The sequence below is a fragment of the Microcaecilia unicolor genome, chromosome 3 (assembly GCF_901765095.1).
Source record: "Microcaecilia unicolor chromosome 3, aMicUni1.1, whole genome shotgun sequence".
Lineage (NCBI taxonomy): Eukaryota > Metazoa > Chordata > Amphibia > Gymnophiona > Siphonopidae > Microcaecilia > Microcaecilia unicolor.
In genome coordinates this window covers 57116414-57135878 of record NC_044033.1, presented here as the reverse complement: position 1 = coordinate 57135878, position 19465 = coordinate 57116414, and the positions used below count along the sequence as shown (strand labels likewise).

Genomic DNA, 19465 nt, shown 5'->3' with positions numbered 1-19465 from the left:
AGGAGAAAGTTTTTTCTTTACTCAGCGTGTAGTTGGACTCTGGAAGTCGTTGCCGGAGAATGTGGTGGCAGCGGCTGGCCGTACGGAATTTAAAGGGGGTTTGGACAGATTCCTGAAGGAAAAGTCCATTGAACATTATTCATTTTTTTTTTTTTTTTTTTTGGGGGGGGGGGGGGTTGCCAGGTTCTTGAAGCCTGGATTGGCTGCTGTCAGAGACAGGATGCTGGGCTTGGTGGACCCTTGGTCTTTTCCCGGTATGGCGGTGCATATGTGCTTATGCCTTTAGAATAACAAAAACCTGTTGCTTAAAAATGTGCTTTTCCCATTGTGCTGTCCCTGGCATTTTCTCTTCAACTTTACACATTCCCCATTGTTGCATGTTTTGAGAAAAAACATGGGTAGCATATGCAATGTCTTGCTATACAGGTTATTTTAAGATTATTAAATTAAGATAATCAATCTACTCTAGTTTCAGAATTGCTTAGAGATACCATGTGACCTGGTTTCTGAATGGAGATTTTTGAGTTTGCATCAGAGGGCCCTATTGCTAAAGTGTGATAGGTTTTGCAGTTACCTTGATTTAACTGCCAAGATTAATGCATAGTAACCAGAACGTCTCTGCATTAACTGTTGGAGGCATTGTTTACTATGTGTTAAACCGAATGGCAAATAGCACAGTGCAATTAGTTACACCTATTCAGGTGACATTAACTGCTCCACATTCTACCATGTTTACAATTAATGCTTGCTAACTTGCCATGTGTTAACTGTAAAGTACAGTCCTTGCTCATTCTTCACCCCTCTGTGCAATAGCTGTTAATATGGAGTTTACCATGCACTAACTGCTAAGGTTGCATGTTAACTGTTAGCACGTTGGTTGTTCTAACTGTTAGTGGATTTAGCACAGCACTTGTGTTAATTGTTAGTGCATGTTAATTGACAATGTTAACAGCTAATACAGCTTAGTAAATATGCTCCCTAGTGTGTTATATTTGTAATATCCCTTCTTGTGTTTGAAACCCATATTCCTTCTTGTCCAGACCAGTCCAGACATGTGGGCTATTGCTACTCCTGGGAGAATTCTGTGCAAAAAAGTTTTTTGAAAATTCTGCATAATTCTGCATTATATATTTCCCCATCATAAAGCCTGAAATTCCATCCTGCCTTTTCCCTCCTCAGGCTCCAGCTTTCCAGGTTCCATCTTTCACTCCAACATAGTCCTCTCTCCCTCAACTCCCAGCAAGACTCCTAATTCTGTCCCCAAAGTCTTCTCTCTCATACAGTACCCCACTTCTCATTCTCCCTCCTCCCAGGCACACATCCTCACCACTCATTCTTTCTCCTCCTCTCCTCAGCTATCATTCTGTCTCTCCCACCCTTCCCATGGCACACCCTCAGGCTTAATTCCTCCCCTCCTACACACACACACACCAGTGGCACAGTATGAGTTTGCTCTACCCCCCACCCTCATGGTAGATTTTCAGCTTTCTCTGGCCCCCTCCCCGAAATCCCATGGCACAGTCTCAGCTTTCGCTGCTCCCTCTGTGCCAAGCGGGAGGGCAGAGCATGGTGAGAGTGTGCCCTGGGGTTTCACTCATCTTGCCCTCCCCCACCTTCCCCAATTCACACTTACCTTGCTCTGCCACCTCCCACTTGGCACACTCATCTCTCATGGCACACTTATCTTGCTGTTCCCCCCCTTCCATGGAATATTCATCTTGCTCTGGCCCCTCTCACCCTCACTTTGGTACACTCTACTTTTGCCTCCTCCCACTCTCCCTCAAGGCACACTCACCTTGCTCTACCTGCCGCCTCCCACCATCCCCATGGCATACTCGGCTGGTATCAGGTGCTCTCTCTCTCCCCTTCCCTCACAGAGATCACACGGCAGGAGGAGAAAAGGGCAGCTGATGCAGGCAGCTTCACAGAATACTGCATGTTTTACGGGAGTGGGGAATTCTTTGCAAGTTCTGCACTGCTCATTTGCGCAGATTTCTGTCTCCCCTGCCAGCAGATGGAAACAAAGTTGACTTCCCTTCTAGGAGGTCTGGTGCTGTCTTCTGCACTTCATTGTTTATCTGTTTCTAGCAGATTGTACAGACGTGGACTGGTGCAGCACTAGTGCTAGCAGTAGGGGAGTGGTCTCTGGGCCATTTTTCCCAGGTAGACAGTCTGTGGGCTGATTTTCCTAGTATAGCAGGAAACCCATGTAACACTTGACTGAGGTTGCATTCTTTAGAACAAATTTTGACGATGTCATCTTTAAAGTCATCTGATCCACAGTATGTGCAGCCCTGAACGTTTCCAGTTGTTATGCCAACACTATGGAATTCTTTGAGTGAGGTTCTGTACCATGAATCACATTTACATTTTCAGATATTCAGAAGACAATTTAAAGCATTTTACGAGTACTCCCTTGAGATTTGGACCTGAAATTTTTATCTAGCTGTACTGAATACTTGTTGTGAAAAATGTTTTATTCTGATAAGTAGAAGAGATGACCTCTTATATAAAAGAAGTGTCATCCATCACAAGACAGGAATAATGACATACCCTCATGTTTGAAAATCAAAGACTACTATATAAAAAAAAACCTTCACTTTTTATTATAGAAATTCAAACAGAATGAAAGACTGCATCAGCAGCAACAGGAAAGCAAACAAAAAGACAAGCAGTATAACTGTATATTGGAATTCACTGTATTTTCACTATGAATTCATTATTTATCTTCAAATCGCCAAAAATCAAGGACTGCTCAGTTTGTCCCAACAACACCCAACAAGGAATCCCAGAGGTTACAATTACGTTGATACGAAAACAAAATCTTGACATTATCTAAAGTGTCATGACCTTTCAGTACCAAAAAGTGCCTGCTAATAGTTTTATACAGTTTATCTGAAGTGGCATTACATTTCATAACAAACAGCCCAATATCTTCATCCTGCTGCTTAGAATTATATTGAAGTAGAGACTCATGAGAACTGTAGAAAGCATGTTTAGCTGCTCACCCAATTATATACCTTGGATAACCCCTTTGAATAAACTTTAGACAGAGCTCCTGTGCTTTGAATTTATATTCCAACAAACATACTAATGCTCATATATTTAACACAAGTCCCTTCACCAGTGGTACAAATCTGTCTATCTCAAAAACTGAGCAAAAAGGATATTCCATTTCATGTGAGGTGGATGCATACTGGAATACTGCAATAAAGAATTCCTATCTGTAGGTTTAGAAAAAAAAACAGTAGTCACAAATTTAAATGACTGTATTTTCACTTGTACATCCAAAAAACGTGATCATAGTCCAATCACACTTCATTTCAAACTTAATGTAGAGTGACGTGTTCAGATATAGCTCAAATTGTTGTAAAGAGTCTATCGAACCAGTTCATAAACAAAATATATCATTGATAAAACGAATCCAACATTTTATATAACCAGAAAAAATAGAGGTATAAATCCACGTATCTTCAAATGCTGCCATAAACAAATTAGCTACGAATGAGGCACCCATCACCACCCCAGAAACTTGCTGATAAAACTTGTCTTAAAATATAAAGTAATTCTGACCCAAAGCTACTTTACTGAGCTGTACCAAAAAATCAGATGGAACTTGATGTGGGCGAGGACAATTTTCCAAACAATCACACAGTATTTTTAGGGCTTCATCTTGCAGAAAGTTCGTATGTCAAGAACAAATGTCTATAGTTTTACCAAAAGGCATCCAGCACATAAGAGAGACTCTTTTGACTGTAATATATAAAAAAAATGGGTAGTGTCTTTAATGTATGACTTCACTCCCAACAAACAAGAAACATTTGGCTATAAACTTACAGGTATGCTCCAGTAACAAGTCCCTAGTGGAAACAATTGGCCGCCCAAGAGTGCAAGTCATATTTTTATGTATTTTAAGTAAAAGATAAAACACTGGGACATTAAACTTATCATAATTCAGAAATTTAAATTCTTTATCAACCTGGTCACATTCAAAATCATTTACGCAATTTGGTCAGAAGGATCTATTGCCAATTCCAAGTAGTTGTTATAATCAGGTAATTGTAACTGGCCCTCCTTACAATAGTCATCCCTGGCTCAAATCATTACCGCCCCACCTTTATCCGCACAGCGTATGACAGTGGTAGTATCAGTACTGAGAGTCTTCGGAGCATCTCTGTCAGCTTTAGATAAATTTAATATAATCTGGACAAGTGTCTATGGCAGAGATACAGAGATGGATTTACTTTTTTAATTCAGTGGAGCTATATGAATTGAATATCCGTATTGAATAGTCCACCTTCTTTTAGTGGGGGGGGGGGGGGGGTCTAATCTTTCGTTTTTTGTGTAGATCAATTTTGAACTCAGCTTGAATGGTTGAGAAAAAGAGGAGGGATGTGGCCAGACATAGAGTTGGCTCTTTCAATTATGTTTGGCATTTTGAGATTGTGCTGCAGCCAGCATACAGGATTGTTCTCCCCTGAAGCAGCTATAAGCGAATCCAGGATTCCCTGTCGGGAGTTGTTGGACAAGCTGAGCAGTCCTTGATTTTTGGCGATATTTGAAGACAAGTAATGAATACATAGTAAAAATACAGCGAATTTGAATATGAAGCTGTACTGCTTGTCCTGTTGTTTTTCCTGTTAAAGCTAATGCAGTTTTTCTCTCTGATTTTCTGTAATGAAGTGGAGGGGGTTTTTTTAGACCTATGATGGTTATATATTGCTGAAGCCCTTTTTGCAGTTTATATGAGTTATGGCTTGAACTCTGAGATCTTTTTTCTCCACCAATTTTTAATTTGGCCAGTGTTCATTCAGAGTGCTACCGCATGGCATGAATGTAGTATTCTTTGATTTTCAATAGTGAGAGTCTTTTTGCTCATGTGATACCTACACCCTCGTATTTTCACAGCAAACTGCCAATTTTTTTCTGTATAAGTTAACTTTTCCACAGAAAGGGTGGTGGAGACATGGAATGGCCTCCTGGTGAAGGTTGTGGAGTCGAGGACTGTCGAGTCAGAATTTTAAAAGCATGAGATAAGTATGTGGGATCGCTTAGGAAAAGGAAGAGCTAGGGGTTGCAGACTGGATGGGCAGTATGGCCTTTATCTGCCGTCACGTTTCTATGTTTCTAGTCTATAGGCCAGAGCTTTCCAAACCATGGGTTAGGAACCCAAATGGGGTCACAAAACCTGTGTTTGGGGTTGTAGCTTTGGTGAATGCCTCATAGGATGTCATTGTCCTATTCTGCCCGAGAGTGGCATGCTTTCCATTGCCATGTGATTTGGGGTTGTGGCCACAGCAAGATTGGCGAGCACTGCTATAGACTGAAGAAAGACGTGGAGGGGCATAATGGAACAGAAACGCCTATCTCCATGGGCGTTAATCTCCGAGAACGGGTCCGTGAAGGGGCGGACCAAACTGTATTTACGAAAAAAATAGACGCCCATGTTTTATTCGCCAATGTGTGAGCTGGGCGTTTTTGCTTTTCAGCGATAACGGAGAATGAAAGCGCCCAGCTCAAAAACGAATAACTCCAAGGCATTTGTTCGTGGGAGGGGCCAGGATTCGTAGTGCACTGGTCCCCCTCACATGCCAGGACACCAACCGGGCACCCTAGGGGGCACTTTTACAAAAACAAAAAAACAGGTAAAAGAGCTCCCAGGTGCATAGCACCCTTCCATTGTGTGTTGAGCCCCCCCAAATCCCCCTCAAAACCCACTGCCCACAAGTCTACACCATTACTATAGCCCTAAGGGGTGAAGGGGGGCACCTACATGTGGGTACAGTGGGTTTGGGGGGGTTGGACGACTAATAAGCATTAAGCAGCACAATTGTAACAGGTAGGGGGGATGGGCCTGGGTCCACCTGCCTGACGTCCACTGCACCCCCTAACAACTGCTCCAGGGACCTGCATACTGCTGCCTGGGAGGAGGGTATGACATTTGAGGGTGAAAATAAAAAGTTGTGAAACATCATTTTTTTGTGGTGGGAGGGGGTTAGTGACCACTGGGGGAGTCAGGGGAGGTCATCCCCGATTCCCTCCAGTGGTCATCTGGTCATTTAGGGCACTTTTTGGGGCCTTATTCGTGAAAAAACAGGGTCCAGGAAAAGTGCCCTAAATTCTAGCTACAAACGCATCCATTATCGGCGAAGGGCGCCCATCTCTGTTCGGGTCATAACCACGCCCCAGTTCCGCCTTCGACACGCCCCCGTCCACTTTGTCCGCATCCGCGACGGAGTGCAGTTGAAAGCGACCCAAATTTGGCTTTTGATTATACCGCGTTATTCGTTTTTGTGAGATAAACGCCCATCTCCCGATTTAGGTCGGAACTTGGGCGTTTTTCTCGTTCGATTATAAGCTGGATAGTAACATAGTAGATGACGGCAGAAAAAGACCTGCATGGTCCATCCAGTCTGCCCAACAAGATAAATTCATATGTGTATACCTTACCTTGATTTGTACCTGTCTTTTTCAGGGCACAGACCATATAAGTCTGCCCAGCAGGATTCCCCGCCTCCCAACCAACCAACTCTGGTTCTTTAAGTTCACCTCTCCTGACACAGAATGATTATCTGTCTATTAGAATTGTTGTTGTTGAATGTAGTTCCTATTACCAGACTGAGATAGTTTGCTTTGTTATAATGATACACCTTGCAAGAATTAGAAACAGAATTTGATGGCAATAAGGACCTCAAGGTTCATCTACACTGTCCAGCTCCATTTTTATTACTGTTCCCTATATCCTAATTGATCTTTGGCTTTCCTCTTGCCTCTTCAATTAAGTATGAAGCAGTTGTCTACTTCTAGCTGAACATTAACTCTTGTTTTTAATTGGCTTGTTTTGTTTCAACAGCTTTCTGAGGTTAATTCCAGAGCTGTGCATCTTGGCTTCCTTTTCATACGAGGAATTATTACTTCAATGGGTGTCAACAGTGCTTGTGGCTTTCCTTTTCAAATGGATGATTTGATGCCCTGGAAGATGTTTGATGGGAGACTCTTTCATCAGAAATACCTAAAGGCCCACAGAAGATGTTCTGCAGAAGAACTATTAGAAGGGAATGTGAGTATACAAAATAGCATCAGTCAGTGAAAGCAGTTCAGAAAGCCATATGCATGATCAAACAGATGGATTATTCCAGAACTTTCTGAAATTATTGAAAGCTTTCCACTATTCATGTTTGCTAGTTATTATGCTGCTGCAGTTCTACAGCTTTCTAGATTGTCCTACTTTATATTGACACTTCAGAGATTTATTTTTTCATCATTCTTCTAACTAACCACATAAGATAAAATTAGTTAAGAATACAATGAACAAGTAGTAAGACAACAAAGTAGAGGGTTTTAAAATATATATTTAAAAAGTGATTTTTAAAGTATCAAGTTACAGATAGTGAATTTTGAGTCTTCATTTGGAAAATACAAGCCCAGATGTGCAAACTTGCAAGTGAATTTTCAAAGGGAAGCTTCCCTGGAGTTTCCTTTTGAAAATTACACTAACATGCACAGCGTAAGTTCTTTTGTACCTACATGTTTTGGATGTGCCTAGAGTAGTTTGGAAATTATGCACCCCAAAGTACATGCAGTGATTTGAAAATTAAGTTATCTCAGAGTACTGATAGAACTGAAAAATGAACTTGCGGAGTTATTGTTAGTAATATGTAATTTATCCTTAAAATCGAGCGTGGTGCCAGAAGATTGGAGTGTGGCCATTGTAACGCTGATTTTTAAAAAAGGTTCCAGAGGAGATCCAGGGAGGGAGGGACGACGACCCTGGAACTGGGAGGGAGGGAGGGACCCTGTGGAACTCGGAGGGAGGAGGCCTGGAACTCGGAGGGAGGGGGGACGAGGGGGAGGGGGGAATGTACCACCTGTTAAAAAAAAAAAAAAAAAAAGAATTTTCAGCACCCCCAATCTTTTTTAAAAGTTGGCACCTATGTTCTCTGTCACTTAGTTTCCTTCTCAGGATTTTGGACAGCTAGCACCTCTTACAGAGCAGCTTCCCCTTAATACCATGGCTTCCTAGCTGACGGTAAGTGCCCAGAGCCACAGGTGCTTTCCGCTGGGTTAACCTGCATGCTTTATGGCACTTGTATTCCTTTTCAGGGCTTTCCATGGCTCTTCCAGAGCACCGCCCAGGTAATGGGGGAGGGGGGGCTTACTGGTGGCACTAACCAACTGAGAGGGTTCACCTAGATGTACTGGTTGTAGGTAAAGTCCCACTGCAGCTTGCTCTCAACCGTGCACCGTAGTCATACCAGTCTGTTTGAGTACACATCTTCTCCTGTCATTTATTGAAAATCTCGGCATACGGACAGTTTTGGCTTGGAAGCCACTTTGGCTATCCATTGCCTGCATCACCTTTGTCAAGTTTCCTTTTGGGGGAGCACTGTTGTTCCAGAGAAGCTATAGAGACATGGTTTAAGACCTGGGGTCTCCTCGCCTCATAGCTTCCAGAAGCAGAAGATTCTGCTCTGCTTTAGTTCTCTGTTTTTCTTGGATGTCATGCTGCCATGTGCTGCAGTCTAGACATCTTGGCTTTCACTATTTCCGCTCCCGCTCACACTGCCACTGGGCATCCTACCAGAAGGATTTGGCTTCCATTTCTGGGTCTCCCATGCCTTTCTGTACTTTTCAAGAATGGGATCTCAGGTTTCTCCTCAGGCTTCGGTGTAGCAGGACACCTCTCCCATATATTGAGGAAAAGGCCAAATGTGCCTCAGCCCGATGGGGTTTGAACATGCATCAGTGGAATTACATGCTAGACTTCTATTCTGCTGCTGATTTTTCTTGGGTTCTCCCTGCAAGCTCCAGTACATCTTTCAGGCAGTTCTGGCTGCATAGTGTCTGCTTCTTCATGATAGCACAGTGAGACTGTTCCCTGTAACAAGTGGGGAATAGGAAGCTGTCTTATCCCATTGGTAGTTCCAAGGCAGGGCGTTCTGCTACATCCTTGTGGAGTTTAGTAGAGACATCCATTCTTTTTGGAACCTTTACAGTCTGTAGTAGTGTCACTGCAGCAGCAGGGGGTATCTACCCTCCCTGATTCTCGGGGAATTGTGCAGTTCTGTTTCTGTTCCCCTTTGCCACAGAAGACTTCTCTGGTTGCATTCCGTGGGAGCTAGTATAAATTTGTGACTGTCATTCCACCTTTCCACTTCACCGGGAACAACTTTTTCTTTCAAGGTCATGGTGGTAGTTCCACCCTGTCTTAAAGAAGGGATTGCAGGTTCTTCAATTCCAGGCTGTTTTGCAAGTCTTATTTTAGGGTAGCCTGCAAGTTTCTTCCACAATAGCTACCCTTCAGTCCTAAGGTTTGGGTTCAGTTTCACCTGGCCTCAGTGACTTTATACTCATTTGGAGTATCGTGGAGAAATAGTCGCTCTGCCTTTGGGTAGGTTTTCTCATGGTTGCTCATCAACAAGGTACTTTCTGTCAGCCTCTCAAGGATAATCTGGACTCGTGAGCCCTTGGGCTACTGCCATTGAGCGGCAGTGGCAGGCAACCCCCCCCCCCCCCCCCCCCAACCAGAACTGGACTAACAAACAAATAAGACAGGAGCTGCAGATGTAGATAAGCAAAGCAGGAACACACAGGACTAGAACAATTGGACTGGAACAAGACCTCACCTGCGCTTGACCGCTGTTCCCTAAAGGTTGAGCCCCTAGGTGCGGTCAGCCGGCAGGACTTATGCAATACAGGAACTCACGCAGGGTATAGGGCTCTAAAGCAAGCTTGACTAAACAGGGACCAGGAATCAGGACTCAGGAATGAGGGTACTCACTCAGGTTACCGGATACAGCAACAAGCTTGAAAGAACAGGGACTAATGATAAATAGTAGTAGTAGTAAGGTAAAGGCAGAGGGGAACTAGAGACACAAAATAAGACAGACAAGGCAGAACACAATGCTAGGCTACATCCACAGACAAACAACAGAGCATTGGCAGAAGGCTGAGCACAAGGCAACCACAACACACACAGACAAATGCTAGAGAGAAACAGGCTTACCACAGAGTACTGCAGCCAGAGAGAACAATCCTAGGTGAAGTATGGAGAGCTAATTACACACACACTGGCAGCAGCCAGCACAGGGAGACAGAGCAAGAACTACAGGCAAGGGAATATAACAAACACCACTGACCACGGTCACACTGAAACAGAAGGCAGAAATGCCCACAAACAAGAATAGAACAGAAGAAGCACTGCCCACAGGCAGATCCAAGCAGAAGTGCAACTGCACACCGACTGATCTTTGGCGTTGCAAAGGCAAACTTAGGAAGTTCCCAGGTGGTAATAAAGGCACTACCGATGAGGTCACCAGCAGGGTGGGGCTTGGCAGCAACAACAGCAGAGCACGGCTTGGCTGGAACAGGATCCCGGAATGGACTATACTGGACTGGAAGGGATTTCAGGATTTTCACACGTTACGTCACACGAGGGCGGGACACAGGCAGAGAAAGAAGGCCGACGGCAGCTCAGCTGATGTGCGTGCTGCGTTCCAGCGAATGGATGTAAGTTCAGTAGCGAAGAGAGGGCCCGGGCCGGGTTGAGGGGTGGTGGCGTCGGCGGCGACTCCGGGGGTGGGGGGAATAGTAGCGGCAACCTCGCGGGGGGGGGGGGAGCCAGCGTCGACCTCCGAAACCCCCAATACCAGCCCGTTTTTACGGGCTCAACGGCTAGTCAGTAATAAAGTAAGGAGGAGTAGGCCATAAACAGGTAATATGAGCAATCATGATGTTATTGGATCAAATGAGCAGGTGGTGCAGTAAGTCTCATAAAGGTTAATGCTGTTGTTAAAGAAGTTAAGGAGAGCAAGTTGAAAGCAGCTCGGGAAGATGAATTTACCAACGAAGGACCAGCTACATGGGTTATAAGGTTGGGGGAGGGGGTAGGAACTGGGCTAGATAAAGAAGTACTATGAAAAGATGGAGCTGTAGCACTAGAAACTAATTAATTATCAAGTGAAATGATTTTGGCTCAAATGCAGGGCCAAACCATCTGCAGCGGGGACAGTGACTGATGCACCAGAGGATGCACAGTGTATTAATATAGAAACAATATTGAAAAGGTTTTTTTTTTTTTTTGTGTTTTTTTTTTAGCAGAGATGTTAATCAAGTTAGGGAAATAGGCCTTTTCAGTCAATTTCAGGTGAGAGATGTAATAATGATGATGTATTCTACAAATCTGTGATAGGGCTGGTGTCCTGTGCTTATGCCATTGGTATGACTACCTTATTGTTTTACATAGTAGATAACAGCAGATAAAGACCTGTACCAGTCTGCCCAACAAGATAAACTCACTACATAATCTTAATTGAGAGCCCTGTTTACTAAGGTGTGCTAGCTTTTTTAGCGCACGCTAACAATTAGCATGTGCTAAATGTGTAGATACCCATAGGACTATTAGGGGCATCTGCACAGTTAGCGTGCACTAAAAATGCTAACGTACCTCTAGCGCAGCTTAGTAAACAGGACTCTTAGGAAATTAAACAATACTCTTCATCCCAAAAATACTCTTCATCCCAAAATTGCCTCTGGGTGTTCCTAGAAATATCCAGAAAAATTCTAATCTTTGATCCCAAGAATTCTTAATGCACTAGTAAAAAAAGGCCCGTTTCCGAAACAAATGAAACGGGCGCTAGCATGTTTTTTTTTTTTTCTGTTTGATATTAAGGGATATAAATGTTTGTAAAAAAAAAAAAAAAAGCCAAAGAGTTTTTTGTTTTGTTTTTTTAAAGTTGTATTTGTATTGTAATTGTTTCTTACATTTGTAACATTTCCTTGTAAACAATATGTTTTGTATTAGTTTTGTTACAATCAGGTAAAAGGTGTCCTTGTTGAGTTGTATTAGTGAACCCCACCCCCACTTCTGAATCTAATTGTTGTTTTAGTGATAACCTATGTGTCTGTCACAGAGAGAGATTTTGTGTGTGTGTCTGTGAAAGTGAGAGAGGTGGGTGTAACTGAGATGGTGGTGGCAAATGTCTGTGTATGTGTTTCTCATAGATTCTTCGTGTGTGTGTGTGTGTGTGTGTGTGTGTGTATACCTTTAAAAATGGTTTTTAAAAGGAAGCGGGGCCCTGCAGCCAGCCATCGTTTGTCAGCTGTGCATCCGATGACTGGCTGCGGTGCCCCGCTTCCTTTTAAAAGCATTTTTGCAGTTTCTTTTTTTTTTCTTTGTTTTTGTATCGGACGGAGGAGGGGAGGGGGGATGGGGTTAGCGTCACAGAGCTGATGTAGGACTGGGGGGGGAGGGGAGTGAGCAGCGGCGACCTGTTTGGGGGTGGGGACGGTATGCTTCTTTTTTTTCACGGAGGTGGGAGTGTGTGTCACCATCGGGAGGTGGGGGGGTAGCATCGCTGAGCTGATGTAGGACCAGGGGGGGGTGAGCGGCGGCGACCTGATTGGGGGGGGGGGGCCGGTATTCTTTTTTTTTTTTTTTTTCACGGACGTGGGATTGTTTGTCGCCACCGTGTGGTGTTTTTTTTTTGCGCCTGTCCTGAGCTCCTTACCTTATTTTGAATTTTGTATGGGTTTTGTGTTGGCATAACGTCGCGGTGCCTTTGCGGACCATGTAGTTGGCGGGCGATTTGTGTGTTTCCGTTTGCAAGGGGGGGTCGGGGTTGTGGCTTGGAGGGGTCTGCTTCTGGTGTTCCGTTCCTCTGCCTTCTGTCAGTTAATTGTTTGCTGGGAGGGCGTTTGTTATGGAGGCAGCACATACCTGCAGCAGTAGCACGGGCATCAGAATAGTAATCTCCCTGCAGCACAGAAAGTGATCGGTTGTGCTGCTCTTTCTCCTCCCTTGTTCCGATGCAGTTGTTTGTGATTGGTTCTTTTTGCGATGCTTTTGACGTCATGTTTCTTCGCGTGGCAACGGGTCGGCGATCCCTTATTTGTCAGCTGCTGGTAGTCCTCCCCTCATTCGTGTAGTTCATTCTCATAGGTCCTTGGTGCGTCTGTCGTCACGTAGCAACGGGTTGGCGAAGCCATTAGTTCAGTGTCATTGCTCCGCCCTCGACGTCATCACGTTTGACGCATGGGCGGGGCAGACACTCATGGAGGAAAAGCGATCTCTGCCACTTCACTTTTAGAATGTTGGGAAAGTGAGGCTTCATTAGAACGTTGGAGGTGCGTTTTATATAGAGACACTAGTATAAAAGGCCCGTTTCGGTAGGCAATGAAACGGGCGCTAGCAAGGTAATCCCCTCCCCTGCAGCGTCCTTCCTGTCTCCCCTGCCCCCCCTGCAGCCACCCATCTGGTCTCAGGACCCCCTCCCTACCAACCCTCCTCTGCCCCTGCAGCCACGCATGTGCAGCGGCCATCCTCTCTCCCCTGCTCCCCCTGCAGCCACCCATGTCCAGTGACTCTCCTCTCCCCCTGCCCCCCTGCAGCCACCCATGTCCAGCAACCCTCCTCTCCCCCTGCAGCTACCCATGTCCAACGACCCTCCTCTCCTTTCCCCTTGCCCCCCCTGTAGCCACCCATGTCCAGCGACCCACTTCTCTCCCCTGCCCCCCCTGCAGCCACCCATGTCCAGTGACCCTCCTCTCCCCCTGTCCCCCCTGCAGCGTCCCTTCTGTCTCCCCTGCCCTCCACTGCAGCCACCCATCTGGTCTTAGGACCCCCTCCCCACCTCCCTCTTCCCTGCCCCCCCCCCCCCGCAGCCATCCATATCCAGCGACCCTCCCCTCCCTTCGGCGGATCATCCATACCCCTACCCCCCCCAGTGCATCACCCAAGTCCCTACCCCCCCCCCCCCTCGGGCACATCAACCCCCTCGCCACCCGCGGCCGCCAATACTAACGCTGTCCGCCCGCTGCTGTGTCTCCTGTTGAGCAGCAGCGGCCGGTACAAAAAGAAAAAAGCCAAAAAAAGATTTTAAACCTGAAACACGGCTCCGTAGACAGCCATCTGGCATTGGCTATCATCTCTGCAGCCGCTCCTCCTCTCCCCGCTGACATCGCTGCGCTCCTCCAGGGGTCTTCCTGCAGGGGCAGTGACGTGGAGGGGAGAGGAGGAGCGGCTGCAGTGATGACAGCCAATGCCAGATGGCTGTCTATGGAGCCGCGTTTCAGGTTAAAAATCTTTTTTTGGCTTTTTTCTTTTTGTACCGGCCGCTGCTGCTCCACAGGAGAAGCAGCAGCGGCCGGACAGCGTTAGTATTGGTGGCTGCGGGTGGCGAGGGAGTTGATGTGCCCGAGAGGGGGGGTAGGGTCTTTGGTGATGCGCCAAGGGGGGGGGGGCCACTGAGAGCTGATTGGTAGGCAGGGGGAAGAGTAGAGAAACATGCTCCGCGTGTTTCCCTACTCCTCCCCCTGCCTAACTCGCAGTTTTGCAGGGCAGGGGCTTGGGTGTTGCGCCGAGGGGGGGGCACTGACAGCTGTTTCCCAGGCAGGGGGAGAAGTAGGGAAACACGCTCCGCATGTTTCCCTACTCCTCCTCTTGCCTTGGAATCAGCTGTCTGTGACATCACTGACGTCAATGCATTCTAAACTGCCTAGCAGACCACCTCTGAGGGAGCCACGGTACCAGGCACATTAGAACGTTGGAGGTGAGAATTATTATATAGGATATAGCAGAAATACAATTTTAGAACAGTATTCCTGTCCGGCTCCAAAGCAAAACTTATAACTCAACGATGATGATCCCAAAAAAATTGTCAAAATTGCCTCTTGGAGGCCAGCACTTCTTTACAGCCTGGCAACATTAAATATCGCTCTCTCATTATTGGTAATGTTTCCGATGGTAACTCGAGCACTTCATTAAAATATTTCCTAGCCATATCAACAGCTACAATTAAAGGTGATCTTGGAACATTCAAAAATACTCCATCTTTTTGGTAGTATAAAAATTATCTTTAATAAGAGTTAAACAGATTTCTTGCAACTCAGATACCCTCTTCTCGAGGGTAACCATTCTACCTGACTGCTGATCCAAGGCTTGAGTCTGAACATTTAAAGTTCCAGTCACAATATTTAAATCAGAAGAAAACTTAGAAGCCACCTTACTTAAGGAAGAGTAAAGGACATACATGAGGTCCTATAGCTTTTACAGTGTAATGGTTGTCAGCTTAACCAGCATATTCACCAGTTCTACTGAAGCCCCTTCCCTTGCTGTAGTCAGAGTACTCACAGTTTGATGTATCTGTCGCTGCTGCAGTGATTTCAGACCACCGATATCCCTGTGGAGAGGAAGTAAAGTCCCAGACACACAGGAGAAAGCATTATCCCTGCCTCACTGTCATTCTACCTTCCAGTATAGAGCTTCCGGGTTATGGTGGAGCCGACCTGGAAGCACAATGCTGCCGGAATAAAATACCTCCAGCATGGATAAAGAGACCTTCCCTACTGAATGGGAAGGAGCAGTAAAAGAATCCAGCATGGATTTCTTCAAGGATGGAGGCACGCTCAGTGCTGGAGGAAGCTGCCGTGTCTTCCCTCTTCTCTTCCCCGACGCCAAATGAGAAAGGTATCAATAAGGCAAGTCACACACCACATGCTGCAGAGCTCCTGCATGGGCATTTGTTCCTTGCATCTTGGTCCTTGAAAATATTTTTTTCACTCAGTGCATAGTTAAGATTTGGAACACATTGCCAAAGGATAGGATAAAATCAGATGGCGTAGTTGAGTTTTTAAAAGATTTGGTCAAATTCCTGCAGAAAAAGTCAATAGATTGTTATTAAGATAAACCTGGAGAAAGTTACTGTTAGGTATGACCCATTATGGCAGTTGTGTTGGTATGTAGTATATTTACAACTGGAGCAATTCTCATATTGTCCACTTAGGTGGATGGATTTTCAAAGAGAAATCTGCACATAGGGTGCAGTTCTATAAAGGGTGCCAAACGTTAGTCACCAAGATGCAGTGCGCTGAGCATGAACTTGTATAACTGCATCTGGATGCTCAGATTCTGTTAGAGAAAACTAGCATAAGTTGACATTTACATGCCAACATTTAGGCACACCATGTCGATAGGAGAGGAAATGCATGCACCTAAATGCAGCAGTTTAGGGCCAGATTCTATATATGGCGGCTGAAAACTCCACACGGAATAAATTTCCACCTAAGCACATTCTATACGCAGCGCCCATATTTAGGCGCTTTAATATCACAGCATGTAAAACTATGTTCATCCATTTACACCAAGGGAAATGTGCTGGCGTAAATGCCGGAACTTAGATTTAGGCACACAGGAGCATATTTTATAACAGTGCGCATAAATGTTGGAATGCCCACGAAACACCCATTTCCCTGCCCATAACCATGTGCCTTTTTGGCTATGCACATTAGAATTTAGGCACAGTGCATTACAGAATGCACTTAGCGAGTTGTATGCGTAAATTCTAATTATTGCCAATTAGTGCTCATTAAGAACTTATCAATGCTGATTAGCTTGTTAAGCCAATTAAGTTACGTGCGTTGTTATGGAATATGCTTGGATTTCGGTGTGGACCACTAGGTGCGATATATAGAATTCAGGGGTTAGTGCATAATTAATGGTATTCTATAAGTTAGTTAGGTGCTTAAGTGTTGGACATGCCTATACCCATGCCTTGCCCATGCACCTCCCCCTGCGAATGCCCTCTTGCCCGGTTATGAGCTAAGTGAGTTGCATGCCAAAGTTATAGAATACCGGTTATTGCCCAGCTATTATTTTCTCATATTATTGATTGTTATAGAATACCAACACTTGAGCACATGACTAACACATATATTGGTTCCTAACTTTAGGGGAACTGTTGTAAAATGAGGGGAAAACGGTACAAAGCATCCTGTTTTTTTAGTGCAATAGAACTTCTGTGGAAAATAATGTGTAGATTTGTAAATACAATCTACCTGCATTAGTTTTTAGGTCTGCTCTTAAGGACACTTTCCTGTAATCTGGATAAAAGTATGCACGCTATGAAATAGGATATGAATGTTCAACTGCTGAGATAGGGAAAGGGGCAGTTTTCAGACATTCAGTTTACCTCTGGTTCATTTTTCTGGGTAAATGTCTTTATGTACATGTGGTGTGATTCATAGCGTATTATTTAGAAACAAGGAGTTAACCTTTTTTGGCACTTGTTTTGACAAGTAAGTGTGCACTTGTGGTGTTCCTATATTTGTATATTTACTGTAAAGAAATGTTACCAAACTTATTCCTCCTTTGTTGTTTTTCCCAAATGTGTGTTTTGGAATTTGATCCAAAGAATCCTACAAAATGCCAAATTTAAGGCTTAATGTCTTGGTCTTATGAAGAGAAACATGAAGTACAGAATGTGCTTTTGGTTTTTACTGCATCATAGATAAACAGTCTGAAAGTGTAGCTTGTTGTTTGGGTCTTGCTTGTTGCTGTTTGCTTTCAAGTCTGTGAAGGCATTTTTTCTAGCAATGTGCGCTGTTGATAACTAAAGGGAGCCGATACTGCCCTAAAAGTCATGGCTATCCGCTGAGAAACAGAAGACAGTTGCATCTAGAAATATCAGGAAATTGTGCTGCAGGATAAACTTGTAGAAAGTTTGGTTTATTCTTTCTAGTACTTGCAAAGAATGATATTAGCATTTTCAGAAATATGTAGTTCACTGTGTCATTTACATTAAACTAGCCTGTGGCTGCAGTATTCCCAGGCCTGCAAGTACTGCTATTACTAATAATTTCTATAGTATTACTAGACATACGCAGCGCTGTACACATTATATGCAGGTACTTTCTCTGTCCCTAGAGGTCTCACAATCTAAATTTTGACGCTGGGGCAATGGAGGGTTAAGTGATTGACGCTGGGGCAATGGAGGGTTAAGTGACTTGCTCAAGATCACAAGGAGCTGCCGTGGGAATCGAACCCAGGTCGCCAGGATAAAAGCCCACTGCACTAACCATTAGGCTACTCCTCCACAAGTCAGTGAAGATTCTTTTCCCCAAATAAGGGCTATAGCTTTTTCTGCATATAAATACTGTTCTGCGCCTGGAAAAGGATGTTTATAAAATTACTCAATTGCATATGTGTGTGAAGAGTACATGCATGAAAAATGTACGCCTGCTTTTATGTAATCTGCATCTAGGCATCCTGGGAATGGAACTTGGGCAGAATGGAGGTGAAGAAGGTGAAGTTGTGATGTATGCAAGTATTTTATGGGTTATTAGTCTCTTAATATACCACCTATCGAGATAACATTCAAGGTGGTTTACAACTAATGGGAAAATATGAATCATCATCGTTGGAACTTATAACTCAAAGGACCACCTTGATAGTGACTTTTGTTTTGGAGCCAGACAGGAATACAGTTCTAAAGTTGTGTGTCGGTTATATACATTAAGAATTCTTGGGATCAAAGATTAGAATTTTTCTGGATATTTCTAGGAACACCCAGAGGTGTTACCTGCTGGAGCATCTTGTTAATCAATGATGCTCTTCAGTGTCTTGTGCTGCATTGAAGTTGTAAACCACCTTGTTATTGCATTGTTCAGTGGCCTGTATTGTTGTTTTTTTGATATTATGGATGTTGCACTGTTACCTGCCTTGGATATAAGGCAGGATATAAATAAATAAACATAAAAGAAGGAATGCTATCAATAGAGAAGACAGAAGGAAACAAGAAAGAAATAAGGGCAGGATGGAAAGGCAAGTGACCAAGGGTTGCCCAGCGAGAGCTCATGGAACCACTGCATGCCCACTGGCTGAATATCGGGCCCCGAGAGTATAAGGATTACCTAAGGATTTTGCATTTTGTGTCCTTATAAGAAAAAGGAGTAGATTCTCCATATCATTTATACGGTGGGCAATTTGCAGATGGTCCATATATAGCTGTGAAGTATTTAGGGGAGCTTCTACTGATATGTGATAGGCAGTTACCATATCTTCCTGCAATAATTTCCTTTCCTTTATTAGCACTCAACTATGGAATGCATTACCTAAATCTGTGAAAATTCATGATCATCTGAACGTCAGAAAATCTCTTAAAACCAGCTTATTTGGAAAGGCTTACCATAATGGACCCGTCTTAAATCCATAATTCCTGGAATACAACTAATTTATGGACCTGATGGACTCTATTACCCTTCCCCTCTTTTCCCTCGTCCCTTGTAATTACTATCCTTCCTATTCACCTTTCTATACTTCGTTTGTTTGTTTACCGGATTGGCGGTTGCCTTTACGGACTGATGTTAGCCACATTGAGCCTGCCAATGGGTGGGAAAATGTGGGGTATAAATGTTATAAATAAATAAAAATAATCTTTCTCAGAGGACAAGCAGGCTGCTTGTTCTCACGATTGGGTGATGTCCGACGGCAGCCCCAGGATCGGAAGATCTTTCTAGCAACAAGTTTTGCTAGCCCCCGCGTGTACATGCGCACTGCGCATATGCGACCATCTTCCTGCCCGCAGCGCGAGCGTGCCCCTCAGTCTCCTTTCCGCGGCTCGGATCGGCTGTTTTACAGTCTGTCTGTGCCCCAGAAGAGGCCCCTGTTGCGTTTTTTCGCCGCTTTTTT

The 19465-nt window shown here is 44.4% G+C and overlaps 1 protein-coding gene across 3 annotated transcripts in view; it reads left to right on the top strand.

The window, feature by feature from the left end:
* FAM120B (family with sequence similarity 120B) overlaps positions 1-19465 on the top strand; it is a 213801-nt gene that overhangs the window by 133457 nt on the left and 60879 nt on the right. For all 3 annotated transcript variants that reach the window (XM_030195955.1, XM_030195956.1, XM_030195954.1), the window contains exon 7: positions 6854-7060. In XM_030195955.1, the coding sequence (XP_030051815.1) occupies positions 6854-7060 (207 nt within the window). The remainder of the gene's footprint in view (positions 1-6853; positions 7061-19465) is intronic.